The sequence below is a fragment of the Colletotrichum tamarilloi genome (genome assembly GCF_030869305.1).
Source record: "Colletotrichum tamarilloi strain Tom-12 chromosome Unknown Scaffold_54.1, whole genome shotgun sequence".
Taxonomy (NCBI): Eukaryota; Fungi; Ascomycota; class Sordariomycetes; order Glomerellales; family Glomerellaceae; genus Colletotrichum; species Colletotrichum tamarilloi.
In genome coordinates, this window is record NW_026849437.1 from 135,401 (window position 1) to 155,076 (window position 19,676).

General features: G+C 50.5%; 6 protein-coding genes across 6 annotated transcripts; 4 read left to right on the top strand and 2 right to left on the bottom strand.

The window, feature by feature from the left end:
• Window positions 1-698: 698 nt before the first annotated feature.
• On the top strand, window positions 699-2,810 carry CTAM01_10933 (lipase 2; the record flags this gene model as incomplete). The annotated part of the gene is made up of 8 exons (XM_060526945.1): window positions 699-956; window positions 1,037-1,295; window positions 1,427-1,484; window positions 1,557-1,672; window positions 1,729-1,887; window positions 1,939-2,338; window positions 2,399-2,622; window positions 2,680-2,810. The coding sequence occupies 8 exons, from the start codon at window positions 699-701 to the stop codon at window positions 2,808-2,810; spliced, it is 1,605 nt and encodes a 534-aa protein (XP_060378436.1).
• Window positions 2,811-3,399: 589 nt separating this feature from the next.
• On the top strand, window positions 3,400-4,691 carry CTAM01_10934 (nucleoside diphosphate kinase; the record flags this gene model as incomplete). Its single annotated transcript, XM_060526946.1, has 7 exons — window positions 3,400-3,743; window positions 3,934-3,964; window positions 4,027-4,070; window positions 4,141-4,199; window positions 4,254-4,298; window positions 4,355-4,420; window positions 4,492-4,691. The coding sequence occupies 7 exons, from the start codon at window positions 3,400-3,402 to the stop codon at window positions 4,689-4,691; spliced, it is 789 nt and encodes a 262-aa protein (XP_060378437.1).
• Window positions 4,692-4,877: 186 nt separating this feature from the next.
• On the bottom strand, window positions 4,878-5,501 carry CTAM01_10935 (uncharacterized protein; the record flags this gene model as incomplete). Its single annotated transcript, XM_060526947.1, has 1 exon — window positions 4,878-5,501. The coding sequence occupies one exon, from the start codon at window positions 5,499-5,501 to the stop codon at window positions 4,878-4,880; it is 624 nt and encodes a 207-aa protein (XP_060378438.1).
• Window positions 5,502-8,829: 3,328 nt separating this feature from the next.
• CTAM01_10936 (uncharacterized protein) lies at window positions 8,830-9,840 on the top strand (the record flags this gene model as incomplete). The annotated part of the gene is made up of 2 exons (XM_060526948.1): window positions 8,830-9,046; window positions 9,125-9,840. 2 exons carry the CDS (start codon window positions 8,830-8,832, stop codon window positions 9,838-9,840), a joined length of 933 nt encoding a protein of 310 aa, XP_060378439.1.
• A 3,081-nt stretch (window positions 9,841-12,921) lies between these two features.
• On the top strand, window positions 12,922-14,041 carry CTAM01_10937 (GPI-anchored cell wall beta-1,3-endoglucanase EglC; the record flags this gene model as incomplete). The annotated part of the gene is made up of 2 exons (XM_060526949.1): window positions 12,922-13,726; window positions 13,794-14,041. The coding sequence occupies 2 exons, from the start codon at window positions 12,922-12,924 to the stop codon at window positions 14,039-14,041; spliced, it is 1,053 nt and encodes a 350-aa protein (XP_060378440.1).
• Window positions 14,042-17,205: 3,164 nt separating this feature from the next.
• CTAM01_10938 (uncharacterized protein) lies at window positions 17,206-18,195 on the bottom strand (the record flags this gene model as incomplete). Its single annotated transcript, XM_060526950.1, has 1 exon — window positions 17,206-18,195. The coding sequence occupies one exon, from the start codon at window positions 18,193-18,195 to the stop codon at window positions 17,206-17,208; it is 990 nt and encodes a 329-aa protein (XP_060378441.1).
• Window positions 18,196-19,676: the final 1,481 nt, after the last annotated feature.

The following is a 19,676-nucleotide window of genomic DNA, read 5'->3' on the forward strand; positions in this document are numbered from 1 at the left end:
TTTCTATGAGGAAAGGCTGATGGTGCCTTCTATCTATAAACCTGCGAGATATGCGCCTACACGATGCTTTTGGGCAATGTCATACCCCTGCGATGGATGATATGGTCAGGCACGCTTGAGGGCGAAACGTCTATGAGCGCCTTCCTGATTTTGTCTGAGATCGTGAGCTTCTTTAGGGATGATATCATGTTATGTCCTCACTACTACACATGCTCGTTCTTCGAGATCTGGTTCATGCTGGCCCACGGGGTGATTGTGGAATGGGTGGATCCAGCAGAGCCGGGTTGGCTCGGTTGATCACCATCTCATGATCCGCATCACCATCGCAAGAACGTCTGATGCGATTCCACGAACAATTGCCGGACATAATTGTCGGATATGGCGGCACAAAGCGGACGTCTCGGAAAGGCTTGGTTGATCAATTTGATGAGCTATCATTTGAAAGCATCAAAGTAGCCTGCAAGTTGCTCGATTGAGAAGGAGATCCAGTAGTTCTTGCTCTAAGCGATACGGAAATGACCAAGAAACAGTCATCAAGACAGGGTTGCGAGTCAAGAACTGTGACGATTTTCAGGACAGCGATTACGATGAAATGTGATCGTCTGCCCACGATGCACGAATGACAGCAATATAATAGACGCAAAACTCCGTGGAAATCGTACTTGATTATAGTTAGAATCATTCATCCGGACGTGAACATGGCGCGCGTACTGCTTCTGTTACTCGCCGGGCTGTCTGGTGGCCTCTGTCAAAAGGCACCACAAGTCCAAACTAGAAATGGCTCTTATACAGGCGTCCATCTGCCTTTACTCAACCAAGACTACTTCCTAGGCATGCCGTTCGCCCAGCCGCCTGTTCAAGGTCCCCTTCGATTCTCACCACCAGCTTCACTGAACACCTCCTGGACTGGATCGAGAGACGCTACTCAATTCGGCAACATTTGCTATGGCTATGGTGTACGTTTACGCGGCCGCATCACCATACTCATCGCTGAAACAACCACATGTACAGGATGGGCTTGCTAACCTTGCCATAGAATGACAACAACAGGCTCGCGGCACTTGGCTTCAAGATCTCTGAGGACTGTCTGAGCATCAACGTCGTTCGTCCTTCCAACTATACAGACCAGTCGCTGCCAGTTGCCGTGTACATCTACGGTGGAGGCTACTTCCAAGGTGGCAGCGCCGATCCCCGGTTGAACTTCTCGTCCATCATTCGGGACTCTGTTGCAGCTGGGAAGCCCATCATTGGCGTTAGTTTCAACTATCGCCTTTCCGCCTTCGGCTTTCTAGGAGGTTCTGATATCGTGGCTGCTGGAGCTGCGAACCTTGGCTTTAGGGATCAAAGATTGGCACTAAACTGGGTACAAGGGAAGTCGTAGCTGTTGAAGTGGTTGATGGGACGTTTTCAGCTAACTCGTCCGTAGAAAATATCGCCGCCTTTGGAGGAGATCCTACCAAAGTAACCATATTCGGTAACAGCGCGTATGTTCTATGGACTTTCCGAGAGCCCTCAATGAAACCATGGAAACTGAGTTCATGAACTTTTGTCTCTAGGGGTGCGGGTTCTGTCGGTGCCCAACTTCTGGCGTACAATGGGCGCGATGACGGACTGTTCAGAGGTGCCATTTCTCAGTCGGGAGCCCCTGCTGGTTTCTCGCCATTCTCCCCATGTAAGTCGCAATCTGCCAGGCTACGACTCTATGACTGATGAAGTGATCCGCTACAGTTCTCGACGTCGCAAAGTGGGACGAAGTCTATGAGAACATCACAGTCGGCACAGGCTGCAGCACGACAGATGCACTCAATTGTCTGCGGAACGTCCCAATCGAGGTTTTGAATGCCGTGGTCAATTCTACAGCCACTTCAGGGGCTTCCTATGGACTAGGTGAGTAGTCACATGTTTGATTGTTATCGAGTTTGGGTTAAGAAGTCCAAGTCTTTGATGGCGACTTTGTTGCCGATGCCCCAGGAGCGCAGCTGGCCAAGGGCAACTTCGTCAAGGTTCCATACATAATCGGCCACAACACAGACGAAGGATCTGCCTTTATCCCAGGGAACAACTTTGACAATGCCACGTTCTATCCAACGTCCAAGATCGACACGGATGAGCAATTTAGGGCCTACATTGCTTCGCTCAAGGCCAACGAGACGGTTGCAAGTAGAGTGTTTGACTTATACCGCCAAAACGCAACGGACCAGGCTCTAGCCACATACCCGGACGATCTTGGTGCTGACCTCGGTTACCAATACAAGAGAGCTGTTACGCTCGCTGGTGACTCTAACATCATCGCGCCCACTCATTATACGGCTCAGATGTGGGCGGCGTATAACGTGCCGTAAGTATACCCGCACTGATGTTATAAAATTTGCTGGCTTATCAACCAATTGGCATTCAGTCTTTACAAATATCGATGGGATGTCATCGTCAGCGGATTGCCTCGCTACATTGGCGCAACGCATGCGAAAGAGATATTCTTCGTCTTCGACGACCAAAGCAGAGACGACTACGACGTGTGGCCTCTGCAAGACAAGCCTCAGTCTTTCTCCGAACTAGCTTCCATAATGGCAACGGCGTGGGCTAGTTTTGTGGCAACTGGTGACCCGAATAGCAATGGATCAGGTAAGTGTGGTCTACCGCAGGCCTCGATAGCATGGCTGCTGACGCTGAACTTCAAAGTCAACGGTACAAACTGGCCTTTGTATAATGAGTTCAAGGAGAACTTTGTCTTCACTGGTAACGTCACTAGTCACGTTGAGAACGACGATACGCGTGAGCAGGAAATCAGCTTTCTGTCAAGTCTCTTTTGATGTCAAGTGAAGTGGCAGTGACAGATTGAAATGGTGGGACTGGGAAGGATGAGCAGGGCCCACAAAAGACATAGAGGTGCCTTATCCTGGATAACCGATTAAATCACATGGGTCCCGCTGTGATACTTAAGAGATTATCCGAGATGCGGTAAGCCGGAAGATAGGTACCTGATTCGTACCTGACAATCAGGATCTCAATCAACCCGCACCATGATTATTTACTTATGTATCAACCCAAAACTGCACGACTTTTGAGCTTCTCTTGAGCGAAATGCAAGGTCAATTGCATGTGACGATCCAAAGAAAAGAAACTTGAGCTTGGCGTTTTGTATTTCAAGTGCTATAGGTAAGGAACCTTCCCCTTGGTTCAATGCCGTTTCACACTTCACCCACCTCACCCTCTCTTTAGAATCACGGTGAACCTCCACCTTTTGGTTGCCATGAGTGCTGAGCTGTCAAAATAAAAACTAGGCGGTCTGGCTTCACAGTTCCAAAACTGCCGTATCAGAAGCTCGGTACAGCAATCTCCACACCTTTTCACCACGTTTCTACCTAAGCACCTTAGGTACATAGTACTTGCTTTCATCCAATGGCAGACTCGGGACCCCACCACCACGGCGGCGGCGAGCAGGACAACGACCCCGCCTCGAAGCACAAGAAGCCGCAGCAGAATAATGCAAATGCAAGCTTCCCCGAGTACGCCCGCAGGACAGCAGAGAAGCTGCCCCCACCAACTTTCATAATTCTCGCTCTCCTCTTCGGTTTGTACATAATTTTTTCCTCGAGCCAACAAAACCAGCGGTCAGCAGCAGACCTTTCTTCTCCTCCCGTCGCCCCTTCCGTTGTCACCACCACAATCTACCAAGAACATCAACCATCTTCAACTCCCAAAGTCGTCGTTGATACCTCTCCCAAAATGTCTACCGAGCAGACGTGAGTACACACCTCAATCCCTTTCTAACTTCCTGCCCATAAAGCTAGCAATGCACTCCAATGCTACTTGCTTTTCTTTGAGCTCCTGTCACTACCCTGAAATTACCCCGCCATCGTGGGAGGTTTCGGGCAGAAGAGGGGCACACATCACCACCACGAAACAGAACAAAAAAAGCTGACCCTGAAATAGCTTCATTGCCATCAAGCCTGACGGCGTTCAGGTACGCTCCATCTCATCTGGTACTTGCCAATTGCCAGGCACAGCAAGCTGACTCTCCCACAGCGCGGCCTGATCGGCCCCATCGTCTCTCGCTTCGAGACCCGTGGGTAAGTTTTATTCCAGATGATGCCCTACCTACTCTGGGCAAGTTTGTCATCTCTAACATGTCTCCTTCAGCTTCAAGCTCGTCGCCATCAAGCTCATGACCCCCGGCAAGGAGCACCTCCAGGCCCACTGTTCGTTACTTCCTCTCGCATCCCTCGCAAAGCAGAACTAACTCTTCCAAATAGACGCCGACCTCAAGGACAAGCCCTTCTTCGCTGGTCTCATTGAGTGTATGTTCCATCCCCAATGCCTCGCCCACCGTGATTCCAAGCTGACATCCTCGCAGACATGAACTCTGGCCCCATCTGTGCCATGGTCTGGGAGGGCCGTGACGCCGTCAAGACCGGTCGTGGTAAGTCCCTCACCAATCCTCTACACACACCCCTTCAGTCGAATAACCTCATGCTAATACACACCTCACAGTCCTTCTCGGTGCCACCAACCCCCTTGCCTCCGCCCCCGGCACCATCCGTGGCGACTACGCCATCGACGTCGGCCGCAACGTCTGCCACGGCTCCGACTCCGTCGAGAACGCCAAGAAGGAGATTGCCCTCTGGTTCAAGGATGGCGATGTCGTCTCCTACAAGGCTTCCCAGTTCGACTGGATCTACGAGAAGCCTTAAATGCTTTTTCTCTACTCCGCCACTATACACGAGCCGTAGACGTCCACCGTACGCTTGCCGCACGGGTGGGATGCATGTCGCCATGTTAGGTTGATAAAGAAAAGTTATAGGTCAATCAAAAAGCACAAACAAAGAGCCCATATGCTACCAGGAGTGTAATGTGATTTTTGAGACCTTCAACCGTGACTACCGACTGGATCTGAACAATCCACGTGCCCTGCCCATGACACCCGCAAACCACGGCGTCCCCCACACGCTGACGAGGATCCTCGCTGGCAGCAGCGCCTTCGTAATAGCCCAAGCCATAGCAACCTCCACCACAACCTTGTACTTGCCATCCCTCTGCCACTTCTCCAGCACATCCTGCGTGCTCTCAACCTCACCGTCCCCCTCCAACTGCCCCGTCATCGTTCCGCGGTCCTGGGCCTCGAACCCAAACCACCCCTTCCTACTAAAATACCTCTCCGCCATACCCACACCATCCCTGACGTATCCCGCCCAGTGGCCCGTTACGTACTCGAGCGGTAAAAAGTTTGTGTAGTGGAAGAAGCCGAAGAGGCCGAGGAGGGGCACGACGGCGGTGATTTCGTGGAGGATCAGGAAGGCGACTACGTGCGAGACGGGCGCTTTGCGGAGGCCGGTGGTGTATTTCTGGAAGCGGAGGGGGACGCGATCGAGGATGCGGTCTGCCGCTCGAGAGGAAGAAGAGGAAGAGTTCGTCGAGGTATGACGCAAGGATGGTTTCGTTGTTGGTGGGCGAGTTGTGCGGAGAGCTAGCCGCGACCTCGTGGTGGCGCGGCTTGCAAACATTGTGTTGTTGAGACGGGCGGTAACCTTTGCAGGCTCAAGTCCGTTGGATAGAAAAAGTCTTGGGTAAATATTGTCGGAGCAATTGCAAACTTCGCGTGGCCAAGAGCAGAAAGAGTATTGCTTACTGACGCGACGAGCTTTGGCCGAGTTCATCGATGGGAGATGACGCTCGAAAAGAGCTCTCGGTGGGGCTGATGGGTGAGGTGTCCATGCTTCGGTGTGCCGGACTCACCGAGGTGAGGTGAAGACGCCGTCGGTGCTTGACAGTGCGGGCCGCCGCGGGCCGATACTTGGACGCCCCAACGACGTCCCGTCACACGCTACGCAACCTATCACACGCGCTACGATCCGAGGTTATTTCTTTGTTGATCAGACATTGCCCCAATTTATCATGAGTGAACGTAATGTCGTCGACGGTAAGTCACTCAACGTTTTTCAGACTGCCACGGGCAAGTGTCTCTACTGGCATAAGGGCTTCGCTCTAAAGTTCGCTCGCTGTATGCCTACCTCCGTCCAACTTGAGGCTTGTTATGATGTAGTTTTTCTTCAAAAGCCACGAACGAATTACCTGGGCATTCCAGTCGAGGTAGATACACCTAGGCTAACCTGCTGACGCGTGTCGGTCGCCCGCAGACAAATACCAGCCCGAATTCGAGCCGTGCCCGTTTTGCCGAAGCTGTTCAAACTCTTCTCGCGCCATCCACGCTCCCAGACGGCAGGGGAAATGCTGTTAACATCCGTTTGACTGCCCTACCCGGAGTTATTGCCCCACCCTAATTCCATCAAGTCCGGGCCTAAAAGAAATTCAGTTGCCGTCGGAGAAGCAAATGCCATCATCAGTGCGCACTCGACGGGTCGTGCCACCACTCGAATGGCCGACCTGACGGCATTGACTCTTGTGAATTAATTATCTTCCCCAAAGGTATGGCGTAGGCTGAGAGACGGGCATCGGGATTTGAAAATGCCAATTGAGGTTTCTCACGGGCGCAGAACCAGCCACACCGCTGGCGCCTTCGTGTTCATTAGAGTCTACGGATAGAAATGGCACAACTAGGAAGGAAATGGCGAGAGTTTCGACTCCAATCCTAGGATGTTTCGTGTACGAAATCTGATATATGACAAACAGGCGCTCTTATCGCTGCGAGGAGTGGCAGATGACCACGGTTCATTCTACTAGGCAAACCGCACGAACCGGATGCGGCCAAGTCTTGAATCCTGGACTGTTGCTAAACTACGGCACGGCTCGCACTGGTGCTTGCTGACCTTGCTTTTGCTCCTCACTATTCGGTCTCATTCTATTTCTTGCTCCTCGTCGGAGACCGGGTAGTTTTGCTTGGGTTGCGTTCCGAAAATCTTGATGTATACAGAAACTTACTCTTATTCCATGGGTAGACAAACAGAGACAGTTGAACTAGCGATCCCCCTTAGGCGTTGCGGAAGATCTGTGCCCAGGTCGAATTTGATGTACTCCGTGAACGTGCTTGTAGCACCTCAGTCAGCAAACAACGCGGGGCGAAATGAAGAAGCAAAAGTTATTTTCAATGACCGGAAAACAGCTCGAAAGTCATCAGACAATAAATCCTCCGATGACAAAAAAAGGTAAACCGAATATCTGTATTGCCAGAGGAGGGGAAATTGAGATGATGCCCGAGGTAATTCTCGTGAATCGGCAAGACTGTTACGGGTCGCTTTCCCACTTTCCGAGTCAATACTAGTTACCTAGGTACAATAAAGCTTCAAGTCTGTACGTCGGTAAATTTACCTTTATTTGGACAGCCTGGCAGTCCGAGGGCTGCGCCATGGATCAGTGTTGCCCACATACTTAGGCCAGTCCCTTGACTTTGGTGGCAAGGAGTACCTAGGATAGGTAAGCACCACAGTCACTAAACGCCGTCCAAGACTGGTATTTGACGGTCCTGATAGTCTGACAGACCTCTGTCTACCTATCTTCTAGCAAAACACGAACAATGCCTATGGAACCCAAGTGCCGCTACCTTGAGCAACAAGTCAGGGACTCGTAAATATGTAATGCAGCCTATATCGGAATCAAGATACTCGAAACCGAAGCCTCATAGGCCGGTTAGGTGGTTCACTTACCTCCCACGTGAGCCGAGTCTCTACATCTAGCGCCCTAGACGCAGTAAAGGATGTCACTTATCTCGGCAATGAACCATGAATTGTAGTAAAACGCTTTTAAAGGGACTTGAAATCGGCGAAGAAAGATGGATCTCATGTTTCTGTTTGTTTACTCTCCCTCGCCATCAAAATTTTCTGCTCTGGATTGCAATCGTAGCTGAACCTTTACCATAAAAAGCCCCCTTTGTAAGTCTCGCGGATGAAAACGTTTTCTGGGTACGATTTGTATGCCCTAAAAGTGCTAGCACAACGGCACCGTGCTCTCTAGTCTGGGCCTGCTGTGCCCGCGAGTTTCAGCTTCAATCAAAGAGACTGCCAAGAGGACTTCTGCAAGGCATATTGGCTTGGTTTCATTGAATCTGTCTTCATCTTCAAGAATGGCCGGCATTCATCACAACTCGAAAGCATTCCCGGATAGGTCTCCTTCCACTTGGGTCACCTCTGTCCATCCGTCTGGTCCGACCATGGGGCTCTCTTACTCTAGCGTAACTCAATGTTGCCTGATCTCGAACGGCAGACTGCCTTAGTGAAGGCCGGCGGCTTCGGGGATCGATGGCGAAGCTTCAGGGCGGCGGCCCGCACAACGCTAAGCCTTGATCGATGAACTCCTTGAAGGTTTTTCCCCAGCCCCTGAAGTCTGGGACTCCTCCCCCAGGGGTTCTTCGACGCTGAGGGATAATCTGCCGAAAGTGGGCGCAACTTTCGAGAACCTTCAGCTATCTTTGTCCTTCATTGCGCCAAGCCAAAGTGAAAACTCAACACTGTAAAGCATCGCACTTGGCAAGTCTTCCAAATCATCACCAACCTTTCATGGATAACTGTCGTCTGAACCTACTGCCGAATGTTACTCTCGGACCGTGCAGCGAGCACGCCTACCCTGACCCCTCTCCAGAGCAATCACTTCGATGTTGCCTTGCCGGACCCTCGACAATCAGTCCATTCATCCACGGCCCGAGGAATGATGGACTTTGTGCTTGAACAGTCCCACGGGAAGGGTTAAGATCTTTGAGCACCTTCTTTGTTGAAATAACCTGCAGAACCTTCTTGAAAAAAATCCTTTCTTCCGTCACACCACACAGCAGTCGGTACTCAAGACTCGAAGACTGCCGAGTCAGACAATCACAACGAACAATCATCGATCTCGACCCTATTGCTTCCAGCTTCATCAGACTCGCAGGTATCGCAATACATCATGGCTTCTACCGGAAAGATGGAAGTCGACAAGATCGAAGCCACCAACGCGGCTGTCCAGACAAACTCTCCCATCCCAACTGGCCACGCCATGGATCGTCAGTTCGCAAAGTTCAACAGCTTCAAATATTACCGCAAGACCACGAAGCCAAACAACGCAGTCTACATCAGCCGCCGCGAGAAGAAGGAGAGCTTCCGTCACTTGCGCAGAAATGCAAGTAAGTAACAGCCCCCTTCCCTGTTCGGTGCCAACAAAAAATAAAGGCATCGGACTGACCGCCCTGGGAACATTACAGTCTCAGGACCCAGTACTGGCCCGAGACCGGGCAGCGGAACGGACTGGTACGATGTCCCATCCTCGATGCTCACCGCCGGGGACAAGCTCCTCATCGCGACCAACCGTCTTCCGACCATCGTTCACATCGTCTTCAAAACTGGCTTCTCCTTCTCGCCCCTCGACTTCATGAGCAAGGAGGCCGCCACCGATGTCTGCCGCTACCTCGAGCTCGAGGGCAAGCTCACCAACTTCCAAGGTGAAGGTGGCCGCATCGCCGACTTCATGCGCATGATTCTGAACGAGTGCGAGCGATTCAAGTACCAGTTCACCGACAAGACCCTCTTCAGGGAGGTGCCTAAGCAGAGAGGATTCACGCAGGGCTTCTGGGTGAACATTGCCCACGAGGTTTCCATCAAGCAGACCATTGCCAAGGGAAGGCCAGCCGAAACTTGGGCCGACGATATCATCAAGACTACTACCTGCCAGGAGATACTTGGCGCCTTCGTCCGAGCTCGGAAGGCTTACTTGCGAGAGATGGCCAAGGAGGGCGAGGGTGGTGCTGATGGTGATGACGGCGGCGCTGGTAGCGGTTTCAGCGTCCTTGAGGACACATACACGAAGAAGATGGTTGGCTTGATCCGGGCTGTCGACAGCTGGATTGCTTTCAGCGAGGAGAACGTGGAGAAGCGTGAGGCTAAGGAGCTCGCGCTCGCCATCGATCGCTTCCAGATGTGAGATATCGGCCGGCTATGGGGGTGTTGTCATTTGTGCGAAAAGGCCTATGGAGATACTGGCGTAAGGACTCAAAGAAGAACGATGTAAGGAGTCCAATACGGTATCCATAGGTTCGCTCCAGGTGAATTGCCTGGCATCTACTTTATCAGGCTCCTAAAATCGAAAAACCCATGATTATTTAATGAATAAAGAAGTGTCTCTCTACATTTGCCATCGTATCTTATATGCTACATATACTCCATAAACGAGCGCGAGTTTGTGCCCTTCTTGTAGCACCTTTCGGCGTTCGCATCATACATTATGCGTCTTCTCAATATTTCCTCAAGACGGGTAGTAACATATAACATCAACTGGGAGACGTATCGAAATCAGTTCAAGTCTTCGTGTGATGCGCTGAGGCCCTGTGGACTAGAGTGTTTTACAGGTGACTGACAGCAGAGAGTGAGGAGAAGAATCGCTGACCTCCGGCGAATCGTTCATAAACAGCAATACAAACCTTCACAGTTCGATATTATCTGGTGACCATTTTCCTTTCACCCGAACCTTATTTATCTGAAACCAACGTTTCTTTAAAATGTGTACCGAGACCTGAGGCCTCGTTGCCGCCAAGAGGTCTGGCTCGCCGTGATGCAGCACAGGCTGCCGACGGGACAAAGAGGCTGTGTTAGAACAGTTGCCAGCGTAGCAGTACCTGGATTCGGCATTGGAGCAGCACCATCTTCAACAGTGGAGGCTAATCAATGTAGGAACAGTATCGAGTAAGTCGCTGCAGTGTCACCCACTAACGCCTTTGATCCAAGTTTGACGCTTGGGGAGTCGGCAAGTTGCAGTGTCGCCGTCTGACCTCGTATAAATTTGGCCGCTGTCAGAGCGGCCAGCTAACGAAGAGTCAGTCTATGTGAAAATATTCTAGAGGTCTTGAAATACTCTACAGGCTCGCTATCGCATCTCGGGTGAGTGCTCTTTAGCCATTGATATTAAGCTTTGCCATCTTCCTTTGCCACAGTAATTCGGATGATGTTGTGTCGTCTTCGTATTTTGTGTCATTCAGGTCGGCAACGGGATTTCATGCCCAGAGCTCCCACATTTCAGTGACTAACCTGCCATGGCACCGCCTTATCTCGCTGCCTTGGTCGAAGTTCTTCCGTCCGAGACTCTGGGTGTTGCCCAAAACCTTTGGACAGATATGGGCAGTTTTCCCCAGGACTAGTATCACACAAGGCTGGCTTTATATTCCCTTTTCCGATTCTATCCAAGTTGATGGCGATATTTCCGGTCTTGTGATGATCCTTCTAGGCACCTTGCTCGTCGAGGACCTGGAGAGGAAGGTACGGCCAGGACAACCTTGTGTATAGCTTCCTTGCCGCATCTTACCAGGACAGAAGGGTATATACCCCCCCTCGAGCCCATTCTCGTCACCAGCCAGCAGGCGCCCGTCTAGGTCGACGGATCAGGTCAAACTGGCTGGGTGGTGAAGTAGTTCATGGCCATTAATTAAATTCGCCAACCAGCCTACTCGACGACAATCTAAGCCCATACGAGACCCCGAGTTCGAATCCCGGAATGAGCAACAGAAATTTCCTAGCATGAGCACCAAGAGATGTAGCACCCAGTTCAGCACCGGGGGGTGAACTCTTTTTACTATTGGTTCTAATGACTGGATGTTCAAGACGGTCCCGAATTCAATAGGAGAGGAAAGACTAAAATTAAAATCTGACACCCCTCGCTCTCTATATTCCTGTAGCATGATTAAACACCATAACAAGGCGTGGAAATACTCGTTTGCACTACGTTGCTTTCCAACACACCTCTTCTTCTATGTGGCTTCTCCGTAGTAACCATCGCAATGGTGTTGAGTATCTAATTAATTACTTACTTACCTATCGCTACGTGATCACTGGGCTGGCAGTATTTCAGGGCGGCCTCTTCTCACTCTTCACCGACTTCCAATGTAGTCGATGAGACGACTAGAATCCACCTCCGCTTTCTGTGCCGACAGAGATAGAAAGATATGCGACTCTTGCGTTATGGCCGCAGAGCCAGCGTAGAGCGCCCGCAGCGGCGCAGCCCACCCACATCGATTCTGTTGTCATATTCCTGCCCACTCGCCTCTCTTTCAATGCTTCATCCAGGTGAAATTTTCTTTGCGTTAGACTTTCAATGTCTTTTCACCTTCCCAATTCACCCTAGACTCCGCGAGGCATGTCAAACGATTCAAATTCAGGAATTCCCGACAAGGGCCCGGTATATGATGGAGTAATACTAAGTATACCCATGTTTCCGCGCGTCCGCATCGACTGGGACCAAGGCCATCGCGAAGTATAATCAGGGGCGGGCGTGGAGATGTATCAGTTCAGGTATGTTCGGATGGCCGCGCCCCTGAAAGACTGGATGTGCCCTCTCACACCCTCTCGGAGCACACATTTTTCACTTCGGGTATGGGGCTGCGCTAACTGTGGTCCTCGTCCTTGCATGATATGTGCGGCTAATGCATCATTGGCTGTTCCGATAGCTGCTTCCAAAGCCCTGTGATGTCGCCAATTCCCGAGATGCGCTGAGCTAGCCCCGCGTCGGATGATCCTTCCTTATGTTCACCCGGCCCGATCTCTCCCTCCTCTACCCGTACAGTGTCGAAGGTTTGTTCACTCATAAGGTTCGATGAAGCACCTGCACAGTTTGAGCAGCTGACTACCTTATAAAAACCATGTTACAATCGAGACATGATCAAGGAAACTTGGCCGATATTCAGGGAATGATCTGGACGATGCATGAATTCCTAGGTAGCTCGGGTCACTAGCCCTGACGGTTTCGTCGCACGGAAGACTGAGAGAATGATAGCAAAGAAGGTGTTCCTAGATACAACAGAAAAGGGGTCTGTTCAAAGGTGTGGCAGTTTGTGGGGCTTCAAGCAAAAAAGACTGTTCGACTCAGCTCTGTTCGTGGCTAACAAAGAAAACCGAGATGGCCACCATGTTTAAGATGCTTGCCTAGTGCTCTCTTGCTGGGGGAATAGGAGAGAATCGGATTTCGTCCATCTCTCGAATGATCCTCAGCTATCTCCATCCCAACTGATTATCTAAGATGTATCTGATGACCGCAGTTGTCGTGTCCTTGGCCACTACCGCCCTGGCAGGAAACCAGCCGGGCCTCCTGGGATTCAACTATGGCGCCACAAACGAAGATGGGTCATGCAGGGGCTACGATGATTTCTTACGCTACTTCCAGAACGCGAAGACACTTGCCGGCGCGGATGGAAAAAACTTCACCTCGGCTCGTCTATATACTTCCATCCAGTGTAACAATACATATGACCCGACCTCATCATGGGCTGAACCCACTTCGGCTTACAAGGCTGCCATCGATACCAACACCAACATTCTGGTCGGACTTTGGGCCAGCGCCGGCAGCCAAATGTACACCAATGAGCTAAGATCTCTTACGGCCGCATACATGCAGTATGGTGAGGCTTTCACCAACCTGGTCATCGGCATTTCCGTCGGCTCAGAAGATTTGTACCGGCATGCGAGCGGCCTGACCGGTAAATATGTTGGCGTGGGCGCCGACGCGAAAGTGATTGTAGGGTACATTGCGGACCTTCGAAGTTTGATCAAGCAAAGCATACCTCCCCTGGCAAACAAACCCATTGGACACGTCGACACATACACTGCATGGATTCTACCCGAAAATGCCGCCGTTGTGGAAGCCGCCGACTGGCTCGGCCACAACTCCTTTCCCTACTGGGAGTCCGACAAAAACAATACTATTGAAAACGCCCCTGACCTATTCATATCTGCTCTTGATCAAACAAGGCAAATCGCTGCCCAAAGTTCAAGTGTCTGTGGGAAGGACAAGGAGGTGTGGGTCACCGAAACTGGATGGCCGCATGGTAAGACTCCCGCTCAGCATCACATCTCAAGATTTACATAGTCTCGGACGCTAACTGCCTCCCCAAGCCGGCGAATCTCAAGGGGCTGCCGTCGCCTCAGTTGAGAACGCTCGTTTCTACTGGACCAGCGTCGGCTGCGACCTCTTTCAAACGAGCTTGAATGTCTTTTGGTACATTCTGATCGACTCCAATGCTGATCAGGTCAGGAACGGCACAGAGTTTGGTCTCACGAGGAATAGCGATGTTTCGCGGCCTGTCTTCAATCTTAGTTGCTCGAGCTTGCCAGACTCGTCAGGGGGAAAGTGCGACATTTAGCAGATACTTTCAGTTTCCTGTGTGATACGGAAGCTGTCGTAATAGGGCTCTACCTCGAGCGACGACTCAAGAGGTCCGCTGTGACCATCTCAGGGGTAAATGTCACTGAGAACGAAGATTCAGCCCATTGAGCCAAGATACCGTTTTGTTGATGCAGAGCCAACTCAACACTTGAATAACATGTATTTGTCTTCCCTAATTCTAACATGTGAAGAACCCCATTAGAATTGCTCTGTATCATGTTATGAGCACGCTCTTCGTCTAACTAAAGTCACTGTGAAGTATTTCAAGTGACATTGCTGATTTCTTGTGACAAACTGGTAGCATACTTACGGCTTCTGTTTACTCATCGAGACATGAAGACACAAGCTGACATGATTTGACGAGGCTAATCTCAAGGCATTGATTTCGTTATTGTTCGACCATCATCTGGGCCCAGAGACTGCCTTACTGTGGTTAGCATACCAAAAAGACAGGCTTGGATGCAGCTAGATGCGACGAGTGTCCCACACCGCCGTTGTTAAAGTCTCGTTCTCGCATCTGCAAGATCCGAAAATCTCCTGACATCGTCGTAGAGGAGGTATGCCAATATTCCCAATCGACGACAGGGGTGGACGTTTGGTGACGACCGAACTTCCCGAGTCAGCTCATCCCCGGTCACTTTGCATAGCCTCTTGATGTGTCTTCCAAACGGCATAATTATACCCGGGTATTCTTGCTGCTTGAAGAACGCAGGATTGGTAGATGTAACGGGGATTCTTCAACATCAATCCCCACACAGGTTTGTAGACCCCCCGCATCCCGCGCCACAACACCCATCTGCTACGGGGATGCCTCTCATCCGAAGACTGACAAGTGCGCATGCTCTGAGTTCAGGATACACTGCCCGCCAGAATGTTTTTCCTGGGAGACGCGACTATTGGCTACCGGGAAATGTTGGTAGACATGTAACACTGAGTACCCCTGATCAGGTCAACACCCCGTCTTTAAGGTGCAATATGCCGATACTCGACGGACATGACTTCAGCTTTTCAAGATATCTCCGGAGAGAAACCTCAATCAAGTCGCGGAAGGCGCTTGGTATTTTGTTACTCTAAGAAAGTTTCACTCACAGAGTTGAGAAGGCACTTGAATGAACTACGATTCACGCAAAGAAGCCAATACTTCGTAGAAGTCTTCTTCTCTTTGCGCTTCCTCGCACTCCCAGGCCCTTCAGTTGAGTTGGCATTCTCCCCATATACCTTAGCTTTAAAGCTTTACTCTTCAACTCTGACTTGTAGACATTATGGTTGGGAGATTTCGATTCTTCAGTAAGAACCTAGGCACCAGCCCGTTACTCGTCGCTGTTCTCCCAGACGACGGAACCCTGTGATATACGCAACGACACCTCATAGACCTCAACTTCTATTGCATCTTTCTGGCCTTACTCTGCGCAGCGAACGGTTGCGATGGATCAATGATGAACGGTCTCTTGACTCTTCTTCGATGGCAGACATTGCTGGACTGCCCCAAGAGGTAATGGCTCGGTTTCCATCAACGCCGCCCCGGCGCTTTCGTCCATGCTTTCCTACTTTATCTTGTGGTGGTTTACTTTGCTAACCGCTGGGGCCGGAAGAAAGGACTCTTTGTAGGAAACGGTTTTCTTTGTATCGATTACTTTTTTCCAAGCTTTCTCACCGAACAAGGCGGAATTCATCATCGGTCGTATTATCTTCGGCGAGCCGAGCATCTGGTGGGGTTGTCTTGCGTCTGGTCTTATCACGGAGTTGGCATACCCATTGCACCGGGGAATTCTCGGAGCGTAGGTGCTGGCTCTGACCTTGAGGCTTCAGGCAAGTCAATGAAATAACGCTGAGATATGGTGTTACAGGCATTATAACATTGGATGGTTTGTTAGACCTAGCTTGGCGGCGTGGGCGACCTTCGGAACCAGAAATCACGACAATTGCTGATCTTGGCGCATCCCATCATTGCTACAGATTGCCATCCCGCTATTCGTACTCCCAGCCGCCATTCTCGTCCCGGAATCGCCCTGTCCTCTCGTCTCCAAAAACCGGACTGGAAAGTCTCGCAGCATACTGGCCAAGTTTCATGGCGGGGGAGACCGAAGCTCTGTTCTCGTGGACTTCGAGATGACCGATATCAAACGAGCAAGACGATGAGATGGTGGCTAAGAGTTCTTAAAAGATAGGATTGTTCTGCACGCCGAGAGACAGACACAGAGGTTTTATCTTAATGTCGCTGGGTGTACTTGGACAGTGGGCCGGGCAAAACATCGTGTCTTGCTACCTCGGGGCTGTACTAGATACAATTGGCATCACCTCTGTTAGAGATCAAACGCTCATCAACGGTTGCATGCAAATCTGGAACCTCATGCTAGCAGTATCAGCTGCTCTCCCGATTGACCGACTCGGGCGTTGACCGCTGTTCCTTGCCAGTTGTGATGGACCGTTTGCCAGTTTCGCCGACATTACTGACTTATCTGGTAGCTTTGATGATACTGAGTCGCCATCAGTCGGTGTGGCAGTGGTCCCAGTGTTGTTATCCTCTACGGGTTCTACGACACTGCCTTGTAAGTTGAAGACGCAACACAACGGAAGTATGTGGCCTGCTAACAATTACTTGTATCCTAGATCTAGCCATCCGAACTTCGTGCTCGAGGTACAGCTCTGGCGCAAATGACCACATAACTGAGAATCTTCTTCAACATGTTAGCCAATCCTACCGCACTCGAACCTATTGATTGGAAGCATTACATTGTATCTCTTATGATTCTCTTGACTGGGTCGATCATAATCCACTTCTTCCACTCAGAAACCCGAGGCCATACGTGAGAAAAAGTGACGGTCATCTTCGAGGTTGAAGCGGCAAAAGTTACGTATATTCCATTAGAAGGGAATCTCAAGAGGGGAACGGCGACTCAGCACGAAAAGGATGGATAAGGTGTACACGGAAAGATTTGTAGAGAATACTACCAGTGGATTGTAGCTCGACATCATGCAAATCGTGCCCTAAATAAAAACAGATCGGATCAAGAGCACTTCTTCATTCCAAATATTATAGAAGTAGATACTTAGGAAGGGTTGGTCAGTCGCCCATGACATGTTGGGATTCCTGAGACTCAGCTTTGATCAATGCTGTAACTTGTCGAGGCCCATATCTCATCAGTGCTTGTCGAGAACATGAATCATCCAGTCTATGCCTTCCTTACCCTCTTTGAGCCCATATTTGAACATCAGAGGAAAACAATGCATCTGTCTTTTCCATGACAGCCACTCTCCAGGGACTCCACGCTCCTTGCACTTATTTCGGAAAGCAATAGCCTCGGGTGCTAGCACGTCATATGACCCAGATACTCCATATATGCGGACGTTGTGTTGTAGAAAGACCCCAAGATCGGCGTGTATGGGAGATACTCTTGGATCATTCAATCCCCAGTCGTAGCAGACATGATTGTGCCCTTGTTTTCGTTGCAAAGTTTTGCTCGACTCTTTAGTTGCTTCCGGGGGGCACCATGCCTCAGCAGTGGCTTTGATGGATTCGAAAGTGTGAAGTGAATCGGATTTCTCCACCACTCTGATCTCTGGGAGTTCATGACGAAGGTCTACCGTAGGGCTGATGGCTATGACAGCAACAGGTGGGTCCGCAACCTCCTTATTTGGGTGCTTCAAAGTCCAAGCCACGAGACTTAGTGCAATGTTACCGCCTGAACTATCACCAGCAACAATCACACTTTCGCCGGCGTCATGTGATTCGCTTAGAAGGGAACTGTACGCTCTTTGAATGCAAGGGAATGCAACTGAGACAGGGTGTTTCGGTGCGAGAGGTGCAGAGATGATCGTAACTGTTGTGTTGTCGAGCCGTCGGACAAGTTCCATGCAGAAAGTCCAATGATTCTTGCTCGGTGGCATCTGCCACCCTCCCCCGGCAAAGTACAAAATTCGTCGCTGACGCCGCGGACTCAGTTCTCTGTCACTCCTGCTATTCGACTTTTGAGTGATGTCATACAGCCATAGTCCCTCCAATTCTCTCTCTCTTATATAGCATTTCCGTGGGTTCTTGGGTGGCGTCAGACGCTCCGCGTTGGGCGGCAGCTTAGATGGGGTCGCCAGCCTAGGCCTGAGGGGTTTGATGGCGACTTGTAGCAATAGCATAAGTAAAGATCGATCGTGCCGTTCATTGAAAAAGAATGTTTCTCTAGTTTTTGGCTTATCGTGTGTTTCCATGCTGTAGGTATAATGATGCTGCTAAGACGTTCAAGACTGTGTGGCAACCGCCGACGGGAAAGCGGGTTGCGGGACCAGACCACAAGACGGCAGAGCCTTCGTAACGTTAAATTACTTCGCCTAAGTATTCAAATTGATATGTTCTGTGTTGAAACGGATTGGCGAAGCATATTGGAGATGAGGATGTCGTGGATGATGTGCAAATACCGGTGTGATGCCTTGCGAGACAATAGTGCGCTAAACCAAACACGTCATTGCTGCCTTGACGTCACCATTTGATGGCATCCGCGGCGTGTAGCCATTGCCCACTCTGCGCTCTTGCAACTGAAGGAGAACAAGATTCCCCGAAATGGATTGTTCCTTCCAGTCTTACATGCTGACGAAAGTTGTGATAGTCCAGTCTTGACCGGCACCAGAATGACGCCTTCCATGCCTTATGAGCGGAACAAAGCTCAGTCAGTTGTACCCACACTCAGGGTCGTGGTGCCACGCTAAGCAACGGCGGAAACAGATGTGATTGAGTTCTGTGGGTTGGCTTGAATTGGAAAGTCGATCCGACCAGAGAACTCAAAATAATTATAAACATAGTCTCCTTCATACCACATTCGACTTCTTGGCAGATACCAATGCTGAAGGCTTCTCCGGACCCCTTGTCAACGTGTTCGATCTCGGTCTCTGTGTGAAACATTCATGCGGAAGGCATTGAGACGACCTGCTGTGCTATCCAAAATCTGTACCACAGAGTGAGTGATAGCCTGCTGTCAGATATTCAAAAGAAGGTCCAGCTCTCTGATACCCGGTAGCCTCCTGATGGCCGCATACCTCAAGCGATAGCCCAGAAATTTACTAGTGGCACTACTGAGATGTTCGACTCTAAGATTGCTTGGTGATTCAATCAGTCACGACTTTCTTCAGTGACATTGACGGTTTCTTCTGTCCATCGCGTTGACACCTGCGGGAGACGTGGTCAACTGCTAGCCTCAGGCTTCGAGTTACGTGCACAATCAAGATCTGCTGGGAAGAATCTTCGTCAGTGACAATCTGACGGTTAAGTGAACGGCGACAACTCTATCAGAGACGCATACTAAGGAACTCATCATGGCCGATTAGGGGCCGAGGACATTGGGATCAAGACAATCCTACTGCAGACCCACCGGTACATCCGTAACCTTCCTATCCTCGTCAGTGTGGCAATCAATGCCGGCACAGCACAGATGAGGGCAAGAATAGGCGATTTTTCGCCGGACTCTCCATGCATTGCAGTTACAAGGCCGCCAAATTGAGCATATGGGATTTTTCATTCGCGATGACGAAAATCCCCCTTTCTGCTGCTGGAACAACAACAGCGTTCCCACGTGCGTTGCATTTTCTACGTCATTGGCCTGTCTCATGAACCCTGTATCCTTGGC